General features: G+C 50.2%; 1 protein-coding gene across 8 annotated transcripts in view; it reads right to left on the bottom strand.

Annotated features, from left to right (window-relative positions):
* Positions 1–8,954: 8,954 nt before the first annotated feature.
* The window catches only part of KCNIP1 (potassium voltage-gated channel interacting protein 1), a 259,249-nt gene continuing 249,563 nt past the window's right edge, over positions 8,955–18,640 (bottom strand). For 4 of the 8 annotated variants that reach the window (XM_081035839.1, XM_081035842.1, XM_081035841.1 and 1 more), the window contains 7 exons: positions 18,219–18,343; positions 17,387–17,456; positions 15,716–15,786; positions 14,865–14,972; positions 13,402–13,506; positions 12,469–12,531; positions 8,976–9,798 (listed from right to left, as the gene is read on the bottom strand). In XM_081035839.1, the coding sequence (XP_080891965.1) occupies positions 9,751–9,798; positions 12,469–12,531; positions 13,402–13,506; positions 14,865–14,972; positions 15,716–15,786; positions 17,387–17,456; positions 18,219–18,343 (590 nt within the window). In that variant the 3' untranslated portion in view covers positions 8,976–9,750. Of the gene's footprint in view, positions 9,799–12,468; positions 12,532–13,401; positions 13,507–14,864; positions 14,973–15,715; positions 15,787–17,386; positions 17,457–18,218; positions 18,344–18,640 lie in introns of all 8 variants that reach the window. The other 4 variants (XM_081035837.1, XM_081035836.1, XM_081035840.1 and 1 more) reach the window with 3 other exon arrangements.

Raw genomic sequence — 18,640 nt, 5'->3', positions numbered from 1 at the left:
GCCCCGGGAAGTCCGGTGACTCAGGTTTCTTTTTCTCCAGGGAAACACAGACCTGTCTTTGGGTGAAAGGCTCTTGTCAGCGGCCAACACCCCAGGTCATCTGGGGGACTGTGAGTGAGCGGGAATTCGTGAATGGCCTCGGGTCAGAGACAGCTGCCAACTGGCGCCTCCCAAATGGCTGTGTGAGCCTTTTGTTGGATTCCTGGGAACCCATGAGAAGAGGGTCAGGGTGCTGCACACCCATGGCAATCTGGGGCCTCCTTCAGTCTTATGGGGCCACTTTCTGGGCTTTTGCCCAAGCCTCTGGAGCTCGGAGAGCCCCTCTTCTTGCTACGGGGCTGTGGTAGGTGTTTGGGTCTGTTCTTCAACCCAAAATCATGGTCTCTCCCTCTGAGGAATGTTGGTCGCCCACCTTCCCAGCGCTAGCTGCCCCCCTCCTTTATCACCCTGGGAAGCAGAGTGGGTTCCTCTAGGAGTCCTGACTCATCCTCTGTGAAGGGGACCCTGTTCTCCTGCGTATCTCTCACTGGGGTACAGCCCCGGGGGTTGTCAGAGGGCTTAAACATTCAGCAAAAAGAGCCCTTCCAGATGGGCTGCCCTGTAGCAGCTGTCGTGAAGGGCCCCCAGCCCCTGAAGGCCTGTGGGACACAATCCTGACTGCATCTGCCTGTGTCCCACTCCACTCAGAGGACCTGGGAGGTGAGGCATGTGGCTTCCTCCTGGCGATCATCTGTCTGTCTGTGAATATGACCCCTCAGATGTCCGTCTGTCTGCCTCCCTCACACCGTGCTCTTCTCGAAGGAATTTCCAACAGCAACCTGACCCCCTGGGCGAGCCTGCTCCCTGGGGTTAGGATGTTGACCCTACTGCCTGTTTGGGGCGAGCAGGAATGAAGGGGGCAGGGTGGGCAAGGAGACATCTGGTTGCCCTGAGAGATAGATCCTGGGGAAGTGCCCTATTCTTGCCTGGCAGAGCAGGTGGGGAGACAGCCGACCCATGTTCAGCCAACTCTGCCACATGCGCCCGTGGGAACTTGGATATGTCACTTTGCCTGAGGGAACCTTCCCTACCTCGTGGAGTTGTGAGGCTTAAATGAAGGAATGCGTGTGAAGTTCCCTGTAGATGGGCGATAAGTGTAAGTTTATTAATGTCCAGTTGTGTTAGACTTCGACCCTTCCTTCCGTTTAGTATGAATGTATCCTAAAAGAAGGAGTGGCCTTGCTCAGCTCTGTATCTCTGGGAGAGCCCTTGGACTGCCCCAGCCTTTTTGGGGACGTTTCTCTGATCAGTGCCCCTCTGGAGGGAGTTTCTACTGCTCAGTCCTCTCTGTGGGAATAAGGCCCTCACGCTGCGTGACTCCATAACTAAGGTACAAGCTGCATTTCTGCTCCTTTTGTGAGGAAAGCTGGCTTCCTTGCTCCTACCCGATCCTCTTCACACGCCCACCCTCTACTTTGCTGAGAATGATGGAGCTTGCACGTGTCATCCCCACTGTCCTGTGGCTCCAGGGACAGAGAGCAGGATGGCTACACAGGCTTTGCAGCCAGACGCCTGGGTTCAAATGCTGGCTCTACCACTAACTGTCTCAGTGGCCTTGGACAGGTATCTGCCTGCCTTAATTTCACCCTTTCTAAGATGTAGATATGGTCGTCTTTCACATACGCAGGGCTACTGGCAGATTAGATGAGCTAATACACACATAGACCCTTAGAGCATGGAAGACGGAGAGGGCTCCATCACTTCCACTTGTTATCAAGACCTTAAATTCTGTGGGTGCCTAGAAACCACCTGCGCTCCAGGCAAGCGTGAATGAAGGGGGGTCTACAGCACATCCTGTTTCCTAGATGGGAGGGGGTAGGTGGGGTGGGAGGAGAGGGAGGCAGGAAGAAAATGGACATTTCTTGGTGTCGGCTGGGAGTTGCCCTCCATCCTAGGTATCTGTCCTACATTTATTCATTTATCCTGATGAGAACCCCATGAGCCTGGCATCTGGTTCTAGTCTACAGCCAAGGAAGTGCGTGCAGGGAGTCTGAGCACCTGGCCCAGGTGTCAGTTAGAGATGACTCAGGCTCAGCCCCATTCCCCTCACCCTCTCCTATTGGCTGAAATGCACAGTCCTTAAGATAGGGGGCTGTTATTTAAGACCTATTCATTGTATCCTTGTCTGGATATATTTTAAGTGTTGACATAAGTGATTGCGTGGCAATAGCGAAAGATTAAATTCCAGTTCTTCATTCCAAACTGCCGGGAACTTTCAGGTCAAACTGCTAACAAGCTGATGGCGCTTCTACCGTCATTCTGTTCCCCCGCTGACCTGGGCGTTCGGTGGCACACGGTCATCATTTGTGGCCACAACCAAGATACAAAGATTCGTGGCCAGCTCTATGACATTTGTCGCTTAATGTTAGTTTCCTTTCATTAAGTGTTACTTTCACCAAAAAAGAATAAAACAGTAGGTTTCATGTTACAGGCCATCTAGAACCTTCTTATGTTTTCTGGCACTAAAATCCTCAGAACAATTAGCACTGCAGTTTTCATGAACATCAGTTCCATGGGCTTGGGCAGACAATGTCTCCAGTGATGGAGGGTGTAGAAATGGGGGTGCAGAGAGGGTCCCGCTTATAAACGGGAGATGGCGTTGGGGTGGGTGCCTGCCGTTGGCTGTTGATGATGGGAGGAAGTCCCGGGAGATGTACAGAGTGGGACCGTGTAGGAGAACGGTCCACATCAGGGGTGCCTCAGTGGGATGGTCCAGGAGAGTGGTCTGAGTCAGAGGGTCTGAGTTGGGGTCCCTCAGGCTTGAAGAGATGAGGAGTGTTAGGTGGCAGACACTTGGCACAGGTGTCTGAAGCAAGCGGCTCCTGTGAGTGGGGACACTTTTCGAAGGGCTTTACCTGAGTAGATGCATTCATCCTTAAAGTTAACACTTCACACTGTGGCCCCACTTTCCAGATGAGGACACTAAGGCACAGGGACAGAGTAAGTGGCTGGTTGACACCCAGGCTGCCTGACTCCTGGGTTCACTTTCGCCACTGCTTGTTGCCTAGTGAAGAAAAGTGTGTGTGTGAAGCCCGGAAGTGTGAGGAATGCAGAACTCATTTCAGCAATTCATAACCGATGTCTAGCCTCGCTTCTGAGATTTGGTTTTTACTTCGTGCTTTGGTGTCGGGCTGCTGTGAGGAGGAATAAATGAGCATTTCAAAGGTTCTGAGATCTCGGGATGAAAGGTTTCTGTCTCTAAAACCCAGATTTTGAATATTTCACAGTCTTTCTATTGTTGATGTTGTCTGGTTAACATCTCTCTGAACGTCGCTTCTTCTTCCTGAAAGGCGGCCCGCTGACAGCAGGAATGCTTCTGAGCTGACTGCTCTGTGGGCACCAGATTTGCCTGGGGCTCTGGTGATGGGTCCTGGGGTGGACTCTGGAGTGAAGTACAGAAGCAGCCCCCCCAGTCTCCTTCTCTCCTGGGGAGATGAACATTACTAATGCCTACTAGAGACCAGGCAGGTATCTGGTGGTCTATAGCTATTATCTCATTCAATCCCTACAACAACCTTAGGCAGGAGGGCTGAACGTCCCCATTTCTCAGATGAGGAAAACTGAGCCTTATGGAGGTGAAGATTCTTGCTCAAGATCATACAGCCGGTAAAGGCAGAGCTGGAATCTGAACCCAGTCCAACTAACGGCAAAACCCACTCCCTTTCTCCCACACTATTCCAATATCGTCAATATTATCATACCAGCTTTATAAATGAGGAAACAGGCTCAGAGAGGCGACATCACTTACCTGAGGTCACACAGCAAGGACATGGCAGCAGTGGGGTTGTAGCCCTAGCCTGTCTGACTCCAAGGGCTCCAGGACGACCTTTCATCCTGGCTCCGCCCAGACTCTGAGGAGGGCACAGCCCCTCACCTCAGGACAATCTTTTGTTCTCCATGTCCCAACTCCCAACCCCATTGCCCACTCCGAGCTTTGTGGGTTTGGCAGATGGAGACACAAAGAGGTTTGTCCTGCCTTTTCTGTCCCTTCATCCAATGGCCTGGGAGCCCTGACTCTGCAGGAGTGGGGTGAATCCTGAATCAAAAAGTAGAAGACTGTGTCAGGTCCTGTGTCACCCTCTTGACCTTGGGCAAGTCACTCATTTGTAAAGTGGGATGATGGGTATTCTGTCGGCTTTTCAGGGGAGCTGGGAGGAGGATCAAACAAAGTGAAGGTCCAGAAAAGACTCCGAAACCAGCCCAGGGTGGCACGACCACATGGAGGAAGTAGGAGTATTATTACCATTCTGTCCTCTTCCCCCTTCCCTGTGGCCGGGCCTCTACCCTCCGACTTCCCTGCAGCCTCTCCCAGCACAGAGGCGGAAGGTACTGTGCAGGCCTCTCTCCAGACCCACAGTCGGCTTCCCTGGGGGGCTGGTCGGGCCTGTTGGACCACATTTCTCACAGGTGTCCTGCCCTCCAACCCTCTCTGAGACCTTTGCCTCCCACCCCATTCCCTAAGGGGGAGATACCAGAGAGGATAACCCAGCTGTCTTTGTGACAAAAACCAAAAGTAAACAAAGGAATATTTACCGAGTAACTCGTCAGGCACTTGAAGTATTTAATCCTTGCAGCAACCCTGAGAATTTGCCCGTTTTGTTTTGATGAAAGCAAGGCTCAGAGGGGCCCACTGCTCAGGGGCATGTAGCTGGAAAGAAGGGGAGCCAGGATTCCAGCTCTGGGCCGTCTCACTCACTGGGAAGCCAGACCCTTTCTTCCCTCCCATTCTGCACACCCCGTGGACAGGCAGGTCAGTGGGTTAACGGCCCGAGACTGTGGCTGTCCGTCTGTCCAGGAGGCAGAAGCCAGGATTAACAACGTGGGCTGGGAGGCCTGCTTCTTCTCCAGGCCGCCCAGGGTTTTTCAATGACCAGAAGAAAAGGAGACTCTGGGAACAGCTCTGCCCCCACCCCTTTATGGCTGCCCCCTCCCAGCCTCTGCACCAGGTGGGCCTGAAGGAGGCTGTCTCCCGGCAGAGGGCAGAGGCCTTCATCTGGGCTGTGCAGGCCCCTGACTGCCACGGACAGCCTCCCACGTGGGCAGGAAAGGCCGCCGCTGCACGTGGGGTCAGAGGTGCCGCTCCCAGGGCGCTCCATCAACAATCAGCGTGTGATTTCGGACAGGTCTCACCCCCTCTCTGAGCCTCGGTGTTTTGGTCTATAATATGGGGCCGTATCCTCACCTCACTGCATGCAGGGTGGGAGGGATAAATGCGTCGCGGTGTGAAAGTGCTCCGAACGGAAAGCTCTGGGCAGGCCCTGCTGCATAATTTGCAGGACCCAGTGCAAGCATGAACAGGCGGGTTCCCTTGTTCCCAGACAATTAAGAATTTCACGGCGGTGGTAGCAGAGTACGCCAGCAGGCGCCGTCTTTGAAAGCGCCAGGCCCGTGCGCGCTCGGGCGGCCGGAAGCCGGCCCCGCGCTGGGGTTGGGAGCCGCGGGCGCCTCCTTCTCCCGCTCCGGCTCCGGCTCCGGCTCCGGCTCCGGCTCCGGCCGCGGCGCACCCTCCGGCTCCCGAGCGCCGCCTCGAGGCCCCAGCCCGCGTCCCGCAGCACATTCGGCGGGGCGCCCGCGCCATCTAGCGGCGCCACGGCGATCAGCACCCGCCGCTCGCACCCTGCGATGCCGCCTTCACCAACCTGCGTGGGTGTGGAGGTGCGGAAGAGGCGGACCTGCCGCATCGGTTTTCACCTTTCGTCTCCCATCGGTCACCACGTCTCTACAGTGAGCCCCACGGTCTCTCACATGGCTCCTACCCTTTCAATAGTTCCTTGGTCCACTCACCTGCCCACTTAGGCTCCGTGATTTGGGTGAGGTTCATTGAGGTCCCCGCCATCCCTCCCAGAGCTGTTTCCTTTCGGTCCTCTCGAGGCACCCCTCCTCCTTCCTCCTCCCTTACTCCATCTTCCTTCACCACCACCTCGGAGCCCTTCTGCTGCTCTCTGCCACCAGCAGAGATGGCTTTGAGGGTCACCTGAGCTTGACCCTCAAGGCCATCTGCGTCTCAGCCCCAGCCGCCTCTTCACCTTGCCTGCCTGTTATCCTTCAAACGAAGTCTCTTCCTGACATGCTCCCCCACTTGGGGTCTCCTCCTCCAGGTTGGCCTCGCCAGGCCCCGCCTCTGATGGGAAGCCTTCCCGGACTACCACCGGAATCCCCAGGGGTGCCATCCCTTCTGTGTGAACGGCCACAGGAGTCAGAGACAAGGCTGGTCCGCTGGGGTCAGAGGCGGCCAGGTCAGCGGCGCGTCTGTAGGACTGGATTGGCTGGCCTGAAACCTGCCTCTCCCGCTCCTGAGTCAGCTCCCCGGTCCATGAACTGGGGATCAAACGAAATAGGATTTTTGTGAGGATGAAACGAAATTACTTAAATTAGGCGTTCAGAATGGTGTCTAGCTGATTATAAGCACTGAGTAAATGTTACTAGAGCCCATTATTAAATTCTGTATCCACTCATTACTAGCAGTGTGACTTTGGGCATGTGATTTCACCTCATCGAGCTCTTTCCATCTGGAAAATGGGGATATTATTTATGTTCCTGTCCCAGACGATTGGTATGATACCAATGAGGTGCTGTGCAGAGGTGCCGGGCAGGTAGACGTCGTTTCAGAGATGCCAGTCCTCTCCCTTCACTCATGCTCTGGCCACTCATCACAGTCTTGTCATAGTTTCTTCTTGGTCATCCAAAATGATTGAGTTTTGGTACAGTCTGGAAACAGAATTCCTTCTTCCCAGGAGGACCTCGGTCTTTTCTCTTAAAGCCTTCAAATGGTTGGATGAGGCCCACCCACATTATGGAGGGTAATCTGCTTTACTCCGAGTCTACTGAGTTAAATGGTAATGACATCAAAACAATTCCTTCACAGTGACAGCTAAACTGGGTACGAAACAAACTATGGTACTAGGTACCATGGCCTAGCTAAGTTAACACATAAAATTAACCATCACAATGGGCTAACATTTACCATGTGGAGACTTTATAAGCTCATTCATTTGTTCCTCCTCTACCTCCCCTTACACCTCCCTGTTTCCTTTTCTTCCTCTTTTCCTTCTTTCTCAACCAGTAGCAAGTTTAGTGCCCTCTATTGCTCTCCTCGAGAGAATCCACAATAGTCTATCTTTCTCCTTATCTCCCCAAGCATTTACCTATTCTTATCAGCTTTAACAGTGAGGGGGTTTGGCCCCTTGGACCAGACAGGGATTGGGGTCAGGTGGCATGAGGATTGGGCACTCTTAGCTCTCAACCTCTTGCCACAAAATCCTTGTCCCGCTTCAGGTGTTCCCATGGAGAAGAACACCAACTGAAGGTGGTTCACACTAGAGGGAAAGCTGTAATAGGTTTGGGGGTTTCTGGTTTTAGCTTTCATTGGTCTGGATAAGGAGTCTTGACTGGGCTTTGGGAGGGGTGGGACTGGAATTGGCAGGCTTCCTGGTGGGGTAGAGAATGGAACAAACTGGCCAGAAGACAGACAAGGGAGGGTAGGATGATGCTTGTTAATGTAAAGTGTTTCTGGAGCTGGGAAGTGCCAGCGGGGCAGGCAGCCCATGAACGTGGTGGTGGTGGTGTGCCTTGAAATCAAGACCCAATTTCTTAATGGCCAGGGGGATGTCTCAGGTCGTGTGCTTCATTCTTAACTGGGTATGGTCAGGTCCCCATCTTAGCTGCCGATGTGCGTTACATTTACCTTGGCAGCTTCTCAGGAATCCTGACGCCCCAGCCCCACCCTCAGAGATTCTACTTCAATTGGTCTGGGGTGGGGCCCAGGCGTTGGCATTTTTCAAGTCCTCAGGCGATTGTGATGTGCAGCCAGGGTGGAGATTCACGGCCTTGACTTTGCACAGCCTTGTGGTGCAGGTTCGGACCCCTCATGGGAAGGGTTGCAAGCACAGAGCCTCTGCTTGGGCCTAAGTGTCTGCCTTGCTGGGGGCCAGCCGCAGGTCCAGCAGCCTTAGAGGACCACCTGGCTGCACTCGAGAAGCCCAGATAGAGAACGAGCTCTGGCCCCTATAATGTCCAGCCATGAGAGGTAGCAGCCAATGGCAATCTGATCGGGAGTCTTTCACGCATGTCCGAGATGCGTGGCCTGCTCTTGCGAGTGATCCAGGGGTACCCAAGGCTGAGTCTGTTTTCTCATCTGCTGCTTGGATTCAAAGAATGCCCGTGCCTCTCTGAATTGACTACAGATGAATGAGATTTGTGTGAGGCACCCTCAGTTCCTTGGGGCAAGGCAGAAACCCCTAAAAGAAGGGCTCTAGGACAGAGTGGGAAGAGTTTAACGTCGTCTATGGAGCTGTGCTACCTTAGGCAGCTCCCCTCAGCTCTCTGAGATTCAGTGTCTTCCCCAGTGAAACCAGGACTCTACCTTCCAGAATGTTCTACCATGAGCATGAAATAAAATAATGTCTATAAAGTCCCTGGGGTAACACCTGGCACATAATAAGAAGTTTAGTCAATTGCTTTTTCAAGAATGCCACTCCTAGCTCTTAATGTTTTAAATGCGAAATCAAATGAGGAAACCAAGATCCCTAGTGTCCGACATAAGTAATAATTTGCTACTTATAAGCTGAAGCCACTTGATCAACCCCTAGACTCCACATTCCTCAGCAGGAGGCTCTGGCCACCTCTTCATCTCCTCATCCCTACCACTCCATACTTTCTACAGGAGAGGGTCTTGAAAATAGCAATCTTGTTGGAAGGGAGGGGTTGTGAAGAGTTTTGTCTTTAAGCTGCATTTGCATGTGGTCACAGTATTTGCATTTGAGCTGGATGCTTGCCTGGGGGCTGGGCAGCACCGCGCCTTGCCTGGCACAAAGTAAATACTAATACCTGGATGCAAAATGAATGGATCAGCCTTCTCTTTTCACAGCTTACCTCTCCTGCCCAAGGGAGCCATGGAAGAAGTGGAGATTAAGAGTGTAAGAAATAGTTCTGTTTATTGATCAGAAGATGGTATAAAATTACAGCAATTTGCAGGCATTCTGGGTTTTCCGGAAGGGACATGCAGTGCTGGGCTCTAGCAGGAGATGGAGTGGAGGGAGGCATGAACCACTGGGCCTTGGCTCGCTTCCTGGGTAGTTAAGGGACTTGCAGTACTAGCACAGATGCTAGTGTGAGAGAATGATTGGTCTTTGCCTCTGGAAACAAGGACGTGGGCAGTTTGGGTCATCAGACAATGCCATGCTTATTAATTTAGGCCTAGCCTACGTACGTGAGGTGCTGGCCCTCCCAATCAAGTCACCTTAGATTCCTATTGTTCCGTACAAGGGACATTCTTGCAACCAAAGAAAGGGAAACAGGCACATTGGTTTGGGAGGCCATCATGGAGTGGTGTGCATTTGGCTCAGGTCGTCTCGCTTCCAGATACACCAAGGTCTGCTGCACTTGGAAGCCGTGGGCTGGGGCACGCAAGCAGAAAAAAGTGTGTGCTATGATGTAAGCTCAAGCAGAGGGACCTTCCATGGGGCAGCCGTGGGAGATGAGCATGCTTTCAGTTTCGTCTTGTCTCTCTCAAGAGGGAGGAGAGAGAATTGGCAATCAGAGACTGAGCCACGTGATGCTGGGTTCCATAGAAAGTCTTCAGCAGAGAATTCTTCCGAAGTGTAAAAGGTGTTTCTGTCCCGAGAGTCGGTTTGTACAATCAGAACGAGGGCAGATCAAGGTGTTGAGGTGGTGGTTAATATGTCTCCAAGAGCCGGATGGCTGTGTCCGCCGTTACATGACATTTTGGAACAGCTGGAGGGACCTCATGATGTTGTCATCCTAGGAAGGGAGGAGGGGAAAAGGGAATGGTTAGGATTCTCTGAGGCTCCTCCCTCCCTGAGAAGCTCTGGTGAGCCAACCTCCAGCATGGGTTTCCTGTGCACAAAGAACTCTGCAAGGGAGTAAGGCGTGGGGACCTAGGAAATGAGCAACTCAAGGTAAGAGGCACCTTCTCTGGACTTAAGGAATTTGGAAGGAACAAATTACCTAGTGAAACACTGAGTATTGTTTCTTTTAAGAAGCTCTGGGCAATGGCATTTTATCAAGTGATTTTTCCATATCTACTGAGATGATCATATATTTTTTTCTTTTTTGTTCTATTATATTGATTACATTACATTGATTAATTCTTGAACGTTAAACCAATTTGGCATTCCTTTAAAAAAAACCCATTTGTTCATGATGTATTATGCTTTTTACATATTGCTGGATTTGATTTTTCACATCTGTGTTCAGCAAGAATGTATTAGCCTGGAAATTTTTTAATCTTATAATGGCTTTGTCAAGTCTCCATATTAGAGTTATGATAACCTCATAAACCAAGTTGAGAGGTTTTCCCTCTTTCTCTATTCTCTGAGTTTATATCAGAATTGTATCATTTCTTCCGTAAATGTTTGGGAGAATTTACCAGCAAATGCATCTGAGCTTGCCATTTTCCCTGTGGGAAAGTTTTAAACTGCACATTAAAATTTTTCTTTAATAGACATAGGACTATTCATATTTTCGATTTCTTTTTCTGTTAGTTTTGATAAATTGTATTTCGTGGGTCAGAGAAGACAATATTTTGGATTAAAATATAATGAAAATATGACGTCAAAATTTTGGGGCTCTGAAGCAGTTCTCAGATAAAACAGTACTCAGAGGAAAACTTATCTCTTTACATGTACATATTATAAAAGAAGGTTTGAAAAATCAATGACTAACTGTCCATCTCAAAAAGCTAGGAGGAAACCTACAAAATTGAATTAAAATAAAAAAGCAGAGGGAAGGAAATAATTTAGAACTCAAATTGATGAACTAGAAAGCAAACCTATAATAGATTCTGGCATATGAAATCTTTCAAGTTTCTAAAAGAGTGAGGTATTATTGCCCGGTGGTTAAGTATATGGGTTCTAGTGTCAGGCTGTGTAGACTTAAATCCTGGTTCTGTCACTTACTAGCTGAGTGACCTTAGGCATGTTACTTAATCTCTCTGTGTCTCGGTTTCTTCACCTGAAACATAGCATAGATCATAGTATCTGTTTATGTAGTAAGTTGTGAAAAAGAAGCGAGTTCATTAATGAATAGCTATAGAAGTTGCTAATGGGAGAAACTAAATTGATTAAAAAACTGTTAAGCAACGTCAAAAAAGCATACCGTATACAATAGGGCATAGAATTTAAAATTAGAATGATAGAATTCAGCTTCTGTCTCTGTCCCTTATTGTGCCTTCGTGACATCTCCTAACCTTGCAATGCCTCCGTTTCCTCTTCTTTAAAATGAGTGTCATGAATACAGCTGTTCCTCCAGTTCACAATGGTTAGAATGTTGAACTATTTGTAACACTGTGAGTGAATAGCTGCTGACCTCAGCATCTTCCCTTCTGGGGGAAGGGAAGACCTGGTAACTGGCTTAGGACCCCTGGTCTACCCCAAAATCCATCAACTAACCGGTTAATACTAAGTTTAGCAGGGGTCCTCCAGGGCTCTGCCCCAGGGCATTGGGTCAAAGTCGGTTAAGAGTGTTCAATCCTCAGTCCATCCTAGTTATTAAATAGTTTGAACATCCCCCTGGACACAGCACCTCCAGCTCTCAGGGTTATGATGAGGTTTATGTAATGTACCTGAAACTTGGTAGTTGCTCAGTATGAGTTGATAACTTCTCCCCTGCTCTCTTGCATTTGTAGTTCTTACTGGGTAGAGCTCAGAGTCACTGTCCCTTTCTGAAATCAGGTGAGGGTATAAATGCATTTTCCTAAAGGAGATGAAAGCAGTTGTTTCCAGTTTAGTCGTCAGCCATCTCCGGGGCAGGTCTGTCCTTTAGACTAAGGACGGTGGGGTCCAGCGGAGCGGCAGAATTAGCATCACCTGGGAGAGGCTTAGAAAAGTAGGGCTCAAGCCCCACCTGGAGACCTGTTGAATCAGAATCTGCATTTTAACGAGAGCTCCAGGGAAGATTGTGCATTCAAGGTTTAGAAGCATCTGTCCAGGGCATTTGAGTTAAAAACGAAGATGTCTAGACCCCATCCCAGATCTGGAGTGTCTGGGATTGAGGCCTGGAAATGCACATTTTCAGGATCTTCCCCGGCAGTTCTTACGCACACTACGGTTTGAGAATCACAGCTTTAGGTATTTTTGCAGCTACTCCCCCGTCGTCTGAGGCGTGGGTCATCCAGAGGCAGGTTGCAAGATGACCACGTAGCCTACTTGGGAAGTCTATAGTGTCACAGAGAGCCCTCTGGGCTTTTCCTTCCCTCCACACACCCATTCGTAGGCTGTCTGGCTTAGCCTGTGCTTGGCCAAGGCCGAGCCCAGGTCGTTCTGGGGAGTGGGGATTGTTGTTGGTGTTGGTGCTGTGGTGGCTCTGACCAGAGGTGTCACAGGTGTCTTCTTCTGTCCCTTGTGCAGGTCAACAAGCCCCATATTTCCTTTCCCAGATTTACAGATATTGTGCCCTGAGCTCTCTCCTTACCTCCTGACAGGATTCAAGAAATTCATCTAAAGTCACGATCCCATCTTTATTTTTGTCCATTTTCTGAAAGGCATAAGAGGAAGCACTTTGAAGAACCTGGCAATCTGCATTCCAAAGCTTTTTATTTTTATTTTTATTTTATTTTTTTTACTAAATCAACGTTGCCCTGAGAATGAGGGTGGCCTTTCACTGGCCAGATGACTCCCCCCAGGGACTGGTGGTAGCACGTGACCCACGAGCTTTCTTAAAATGAAAAGACGAGCTCTAGACTCTTATCACTTCATCACTGGATTAATTATCCTGCTGTTCCCCTAACATGTCTTCCCTGGACTTTTCTAGCCTGTCCGTCTGACAGGAAGAACCCTGGACATGAGATTCCCCTTCCGTCACTCACTGCGTGACCTTGTGTGAGTCGTAAGCCTATGTGAGCCTGTTGTTCCCAACTGCAAAGTGAGAGGATTAGACTTGAACAAGCTCTGGCATTCTTTGGTGCTCTGTTGCTAGGTTAATATTTTACTAAATGACCACCGCGATCTTGCCACTCTTCTACTCATGGATTAACAGGCCTGCCCGCTCTTTACCAGAGCAAGACTAGACTCTTCAACGTCATGATCTCACCGTCCATCCCACCACAGTTTCTAACCTGACTTCCCTTTACTCTCCAGACATAAATGCCCACCAGCTACACACTTGTGCTTAATGATGTCTTCTGTTTTACTCAGGTCCCCCAAGAGTTTTTAGGGAATGTACAGTCGGTGCTCTACCTCATGTACTTCCTGTTGTCTGCTTAAGGAGACCATCTGGTCCTGGAGAACAATACTTGCCATTGGTTTCTGTTTCCTACAGTGCATAGTCCAAACCACCGCTCAGATACTCGGGGGCTGACTGGTCTACGAAGAGCTTAAAGCTCACGCACAGGGTGCGTACGCTTACCTGGAAGAAGACGTCCACGTGCTGCCTGGGGGTGTCTTCTCTGAGCACAGGGTACGTGTATTTCCCCATCATATCATAGATGGCTTTGACAATGTCCATCATCTCCTGCAGAGGGGACACGAAGCACACAGTGGGGGGGCCATGAGGCCAAGCTCTTCTTCGGTGACAGTTTGGGGCTCCTTATCCTCCTTATGCAGGACACTGATGAACAGGGCCTTCAGCTGATGAGAGGGCATTAGAAAGCAAGCTGAGGGGGCTGTACCTGGGAAGCCCCCTCCTAGAGAGAGGGCAGCAGAAATTGTTGCGGGGTTAGGTATGGGATGGGTTGGACATGTTTGTGTTTTCATCGTCCCACATTCCGTTTTGGGGAGACCCTCTCTCCACTCTGTAATTCCTTTGAATGGTTGGGCCTGGGTGGCTGGATTTGTACCAGGTGACTTGTCCCTGTGATCATCATTGATTGGAACAAAGGTGGATATCTGACGAAAGCTGAGCAATTCCATGTAATACCGTACATACTACTACTTTATTAAGCCATTTTGAAAATGTAATGTTGTATTTTTCCATCTTATTACTCTTGCATGATTTTAAATGGCCACCAGTATTTCCATCATATGTATTAGGAGTTACTAGAATTCATTTAACACATCTGCTATTAGTGGTTGTTACGTTTTTCACATTTTGGGGACAGTTCACCACTTTTTCTTCAGCACCTGGAACACCTAATGAGCCCTCAATATATGTTGAGCAAAGACGTGACTGAATGAATGAGAAATAAAAATTGGAGAGAACCTTGCAGGGTTGAGGTGAGGATTAGAGCTCAGGAAGTGGGATGATTAATCCAAGTTTCGACTGAGATACCAGGGTGTAGTCACTACCATAGTGAGTTTTGAGACAGAGCTGTGGGTATTTCACTGGCTAGACACCACATCTATTTTGAGGCTCTAAAAGTGTCAAGCAGTGAAGATTCAGAAATTACTTCTTTAGAGATGGCTGCACCTTCCATTGCCCCCTTCTGTGATTTTATTAGTAGGTCAAATAAGTTGTGGTCAGTACAATCCAATTGTATTCTCCTCTTCATCAAAAATGTCCTTTTTCTCTTCTAGGTGATACGTGTAATTCTGCTATTCCAGCTTTTAGCTTTAACGCGTGGCTGTTAACCTGTTAAAATACAAGTTCCCCTGGGAAAAGTAATTCTATACGGAAATCAATCATTTTTCCCCACTTTGGAATGTGCACGGAATATGTGTGACCCAGTGAGAATGAATGAATCTGCTTAATCCTTTCTCAGTGCCTGAGAAAGGGGCAGGGTAAGGCAATGGGGGCGGGCAGAGGTGACGTGCTCCATTGTTCCAGGAAAACCAGCTCTCTTGGACCCAAAGCAGATCCCTCCTCATTCAGGCAATTTCATCATGACTGGGGCTGTGTTCTGTTTAATTAGATACCTTCCTGGCCTCACTTACCTCTTTGTTTATGTAGCCATCTTTATTGATGTCATACAAATTAAACGTCCACCTTAGTTTCTCATGGACGGTTCCTCTCAGTAAAATCGACAAAGCAGTTACAAAGTCCTGAGAAACGGAAGAGGCACGAGTGACATTAACCACCAAGCCACTGGGTTGGGTAAAGTGCTGTCTTTGAGTCCGAGGCTGTGACTGCCTTTACAGAATGGAATCTCCCCAGTCCTCTGTTCCCTGACGGATACGGCCAGACTCCGTGAGGAGCGCCCCTCACCCACTCTTTGGGAGGGAGAATGGGGCTCTACCTTGCTGACACCTCCAGACACAGGCAAACACAGCCTCCTCTGGAACTGCCTTGTGCCATGGTGGCAATTATTGTACAAGTGTGGTGTCATCTAGTGGCCAAGAACGTGGACTCTGGAAATGCCCTCCTTGAGTTCAAATCCCTCCTTGCCCGCTTACTAGCTGTTTGACCTTGGGAAAGCCACTCATTCAGTCTCTCTCTGCCTTACTTTCCTCTTCTGTAACTGGTCACAAATAGTAGCACCCACCCTTGTAGGGCTATGGTAAGGATTAAATACAACAACAAATGCAAAGCACTAAGTACAGAGCCTGCCACATGGTAAGCTCTGTGTGCGTGTGACCTATTAAATTGTTGTCATTAGTCCCGTGAGGCCCGCCGTGCTGGAGGCCGTTGCTGCTGCTTCTCTCTATCTTTAGGAAATGCTTACTGAATAAATGAAGGTTTCTTTGTCTTGACTGAGGGCATTCGACGATCCAACCCTTACCCCAGTACCCCACGGTTTACAGGGAGAGGAGATGGGTCCCCGGGGAGTCCCTCCAATGTCACGTACCTCAAATTTCACGGAGCCTGTCTGGGTGGTGTCAAAGGCGTGGAAGAGATAATGGGCATAGGTGCTGGCATCTGCAAGGCAGAGAAGGAAAGGCAGGTGATGGGCGCAGGGGCTCCGCGGAGGGGAGCGAGGTCACTTAAAAACACTAAGGAAGAGGAGAAGGTGGTGCTGGGGGATAGAAAGGAGAAAACCATGGAGTAGGGAAACCTGCTGGGTGAACTGGGACCCATTTCTCTCCTGGGGTTTAGGTGGCAAGTTCTAGCAAGAGCCAAGACAGACCCTGGCCTCCCCATCTAGCCATCCCAGCCTGTCTGTGTGTCACTCTAGCTGGAGGGATGGCACAGTGGCTGCAGGAGATGTCGTCCTGAGCGGCAGTGCAGTACCACGGAATGGGCGCTCATTAGGAAGCTGGCAGACCCGGGCTCGGGTAGTGGCTCTGCCGCTTCATCGCTGTACGACCGACCGCAGGCATCTAAACCGCCCCTCTGAGCTTCACTTTCCCATCTCTGTACAATGGGATGTGGCAAGACATACCGTTTCCCCGAAAATAAGATCTAACTGGAAAATAAGCCCTAGCATGATTTTTCAGGAGGACATCCCCTGAACATAAGCCTCAGTGGGTCTTTTGGAGCAAAACGTAATATAAGACCCAGTCTCATTTTCGGGGAAACACGGTATGTCTTCACGTTTTCGAAAAAGTATGTTACCCTTTTCACAGAGCCACATCATCAAAACCACAATTTGCCCCGCCACGTAGTCCCAACTCGGGAGAGAGCGGCTCCATAGAACCCAACGCTCAGCAGTTCCCGGGCCCGCGTGGGACGCAGCTGCCGCCCCCCTTGAGCAGGCGCCCCGGCCACGATCCACACCTCAGAGGGCTCCTGTCTCCTGCCGAAGGGCCTGTGAGAAGTGGAGCCCAGGGGGTGTTTGGGACTCTTGAGTGTCTCCTTCCTTAGGACCCAGGGAAAGGTCCTGTAGGAAGTAGCTTCTGGGGCAGGAAGTCAGGTGGCATGTGACACACGGAAGCCACAGGAAGAGCTCCTGATGTCCCCGGCTCCTGGGAGCAAAGTGAGTCCCCGCGGGAGCCGGGCGGGGACAGGACAGCTGTGGGCCTGGCATGCTCGCTGACCTGGGTTCAGGAGCACGACCTTATGCTCCCTGCATCTTTTGGATGAGTTTACTTTCCTCGCACCTGATATCTACTAAAGTTCTTTTTCAAAATTCTAGCTTGCCTCAGCTGTTACCAGGAAAAGAACGGAGAGGGCGTGGCACAGTGGTGGCGCCACCACGACAAAGCTTTACATCAGATGCCTATGGGATCTAATCTTGGTCTGCCATTCGCTCGCTGTGTGACTTTAAGTGAATTGCTTAGCCTCTCTGAGACTTAGTTGCCCCATCTGGGATGAAAATACCTGTTTTCTAGAGCTGTCATGAGACTTTATGATATTGCTTTTTCAACCTCCCTTCCTTTCCCGGAGAGAGTCCATTTTCAGAGTTCTTTTCTGCTAAAGCTTTAGCGAACTCCACATCTTGCAATAAAAGCAGGACTCTTGCTCTGAGTTCTCCCCAATGTGAAGGCAAAGGCAGATAACAAGGAGCGTGAACTTGGAGAAGGAAAGGCTGCTCAACAGAGAGGGAGCTGCGCAGGATCTTTTTCGAGGTTGGACTCACCTCCGTGAGGGAAAAACTGAGCGTAGATCTGCTTGAATGTTTCTTCATTGACCACACCACTGGGGCACTCCTGTGTGAGAGGGAGAGGGTCAGTGGGAGTATGTGGGGACCCGCCCCAGGAGGGGTCTAGGGTTCCTCGTGATCTCTGGTGGGCAGGGACTTCTGTGTGTCCAAGGTGAGTGGCTGGGAGGCAGCCCCCCACTCCCCTTAGGACTGAAGCTGCTTTGCAAAATGCTAAGTCTATCAGAGAATGGGCCCTGGGAGGTGGAAAGAGTTTGGGCTTTGGAATGAGAAAGACCTGGATTTGGTTCCCGGCTCAGCCCCTTGTAAGCTTGGTGACTTTCGGTGAGTCAGTCTGCATTCCTCTGTCCTTACCTGTAAAACGGGGCTAACAGGACCTTCCCAACAAGGCTATGATGAGGTGTAACATATGAAATAACGTAGTAAATTAATACATTGGCATTCAGGCTTACATATGAGTCTCTGTGAGCTCGGTTAGCAAGAGACCTAACTCCCATGGTTTGCAGGGCACCAACAACTTTGACCTTGTGAATCGGTTATGCTAAGGTCAGAACCTGAGCGGAGTGAATTCTCCAAGGTTGTGCCGTCCTGCGAAGTGTCTGGGCTGTTGGCCAGCTTCCCACCGACTGAGATTGCCTCAGCTTTGCCTTTCTAACCAGGTAATCTTGCCCTCATGTCCCTTTACAGAGTGGACCTTCCTTTCCCAACTACACATATGGAAAAGCTCTCTGATGGGTCCCGTTGGCATCTGGGAGAGCTTAGTCCCAAGTGGGAAGTCCCTCCTGGGCCATCAGAGGCCGGCGGGTCTTACATTTTTGAAGCCTCGATACAGGACTTGCAGCTCCCTCTTGGTGAAGTTGGTCTGGGCCTCCAGCTGCTCCAGTCCCTCAGGCCGATGGCAAACCATGGTCATCTCCAGCTCATCTTCAATCTTATCTGGAACCAGAGGAGATGACATTGGAGTGGCTGGTCCCTTGTCAGACCACCGTCTGGGCTGTCAAAGGGTGATCTGGGACATAGGGTCGTGGGCTGGGGCCACACTGCAGATGACCTTGCTGCCTGAAACCCCTGCCCAGTCACTTTCTGCCTCACACTCGGTCCAGCCATTACTCCGGGTGTGTCACACACCACATAGGGAGGGAGGCTCAGCACGGAGATAAACGAGTTTCTAGTGGAGGTGAGGGCCGAGGTGCTAAAAGTAAGTCCAGAGGAAAACATTTCCCTTTCGCTTTT

This window comes from Rhinolophus hipposideros (genome assembly GCF_964194185.1).
Source record: "Rhinolophus hipposideros genome assembly, chromosome: 23".
In the NCBI taxonomy this organism is placed as follows: Eukaryota; Metazoa; Chordata; class Mammalia; order Chiroptera; family Rhinolophidae; genus Rhinolophus; species Rhinolophus hipposideros.
Note: the sequence above shows the minus strand (reverse complement) of the source record. Positions and strands in the feature narration are given on the sequence as shown.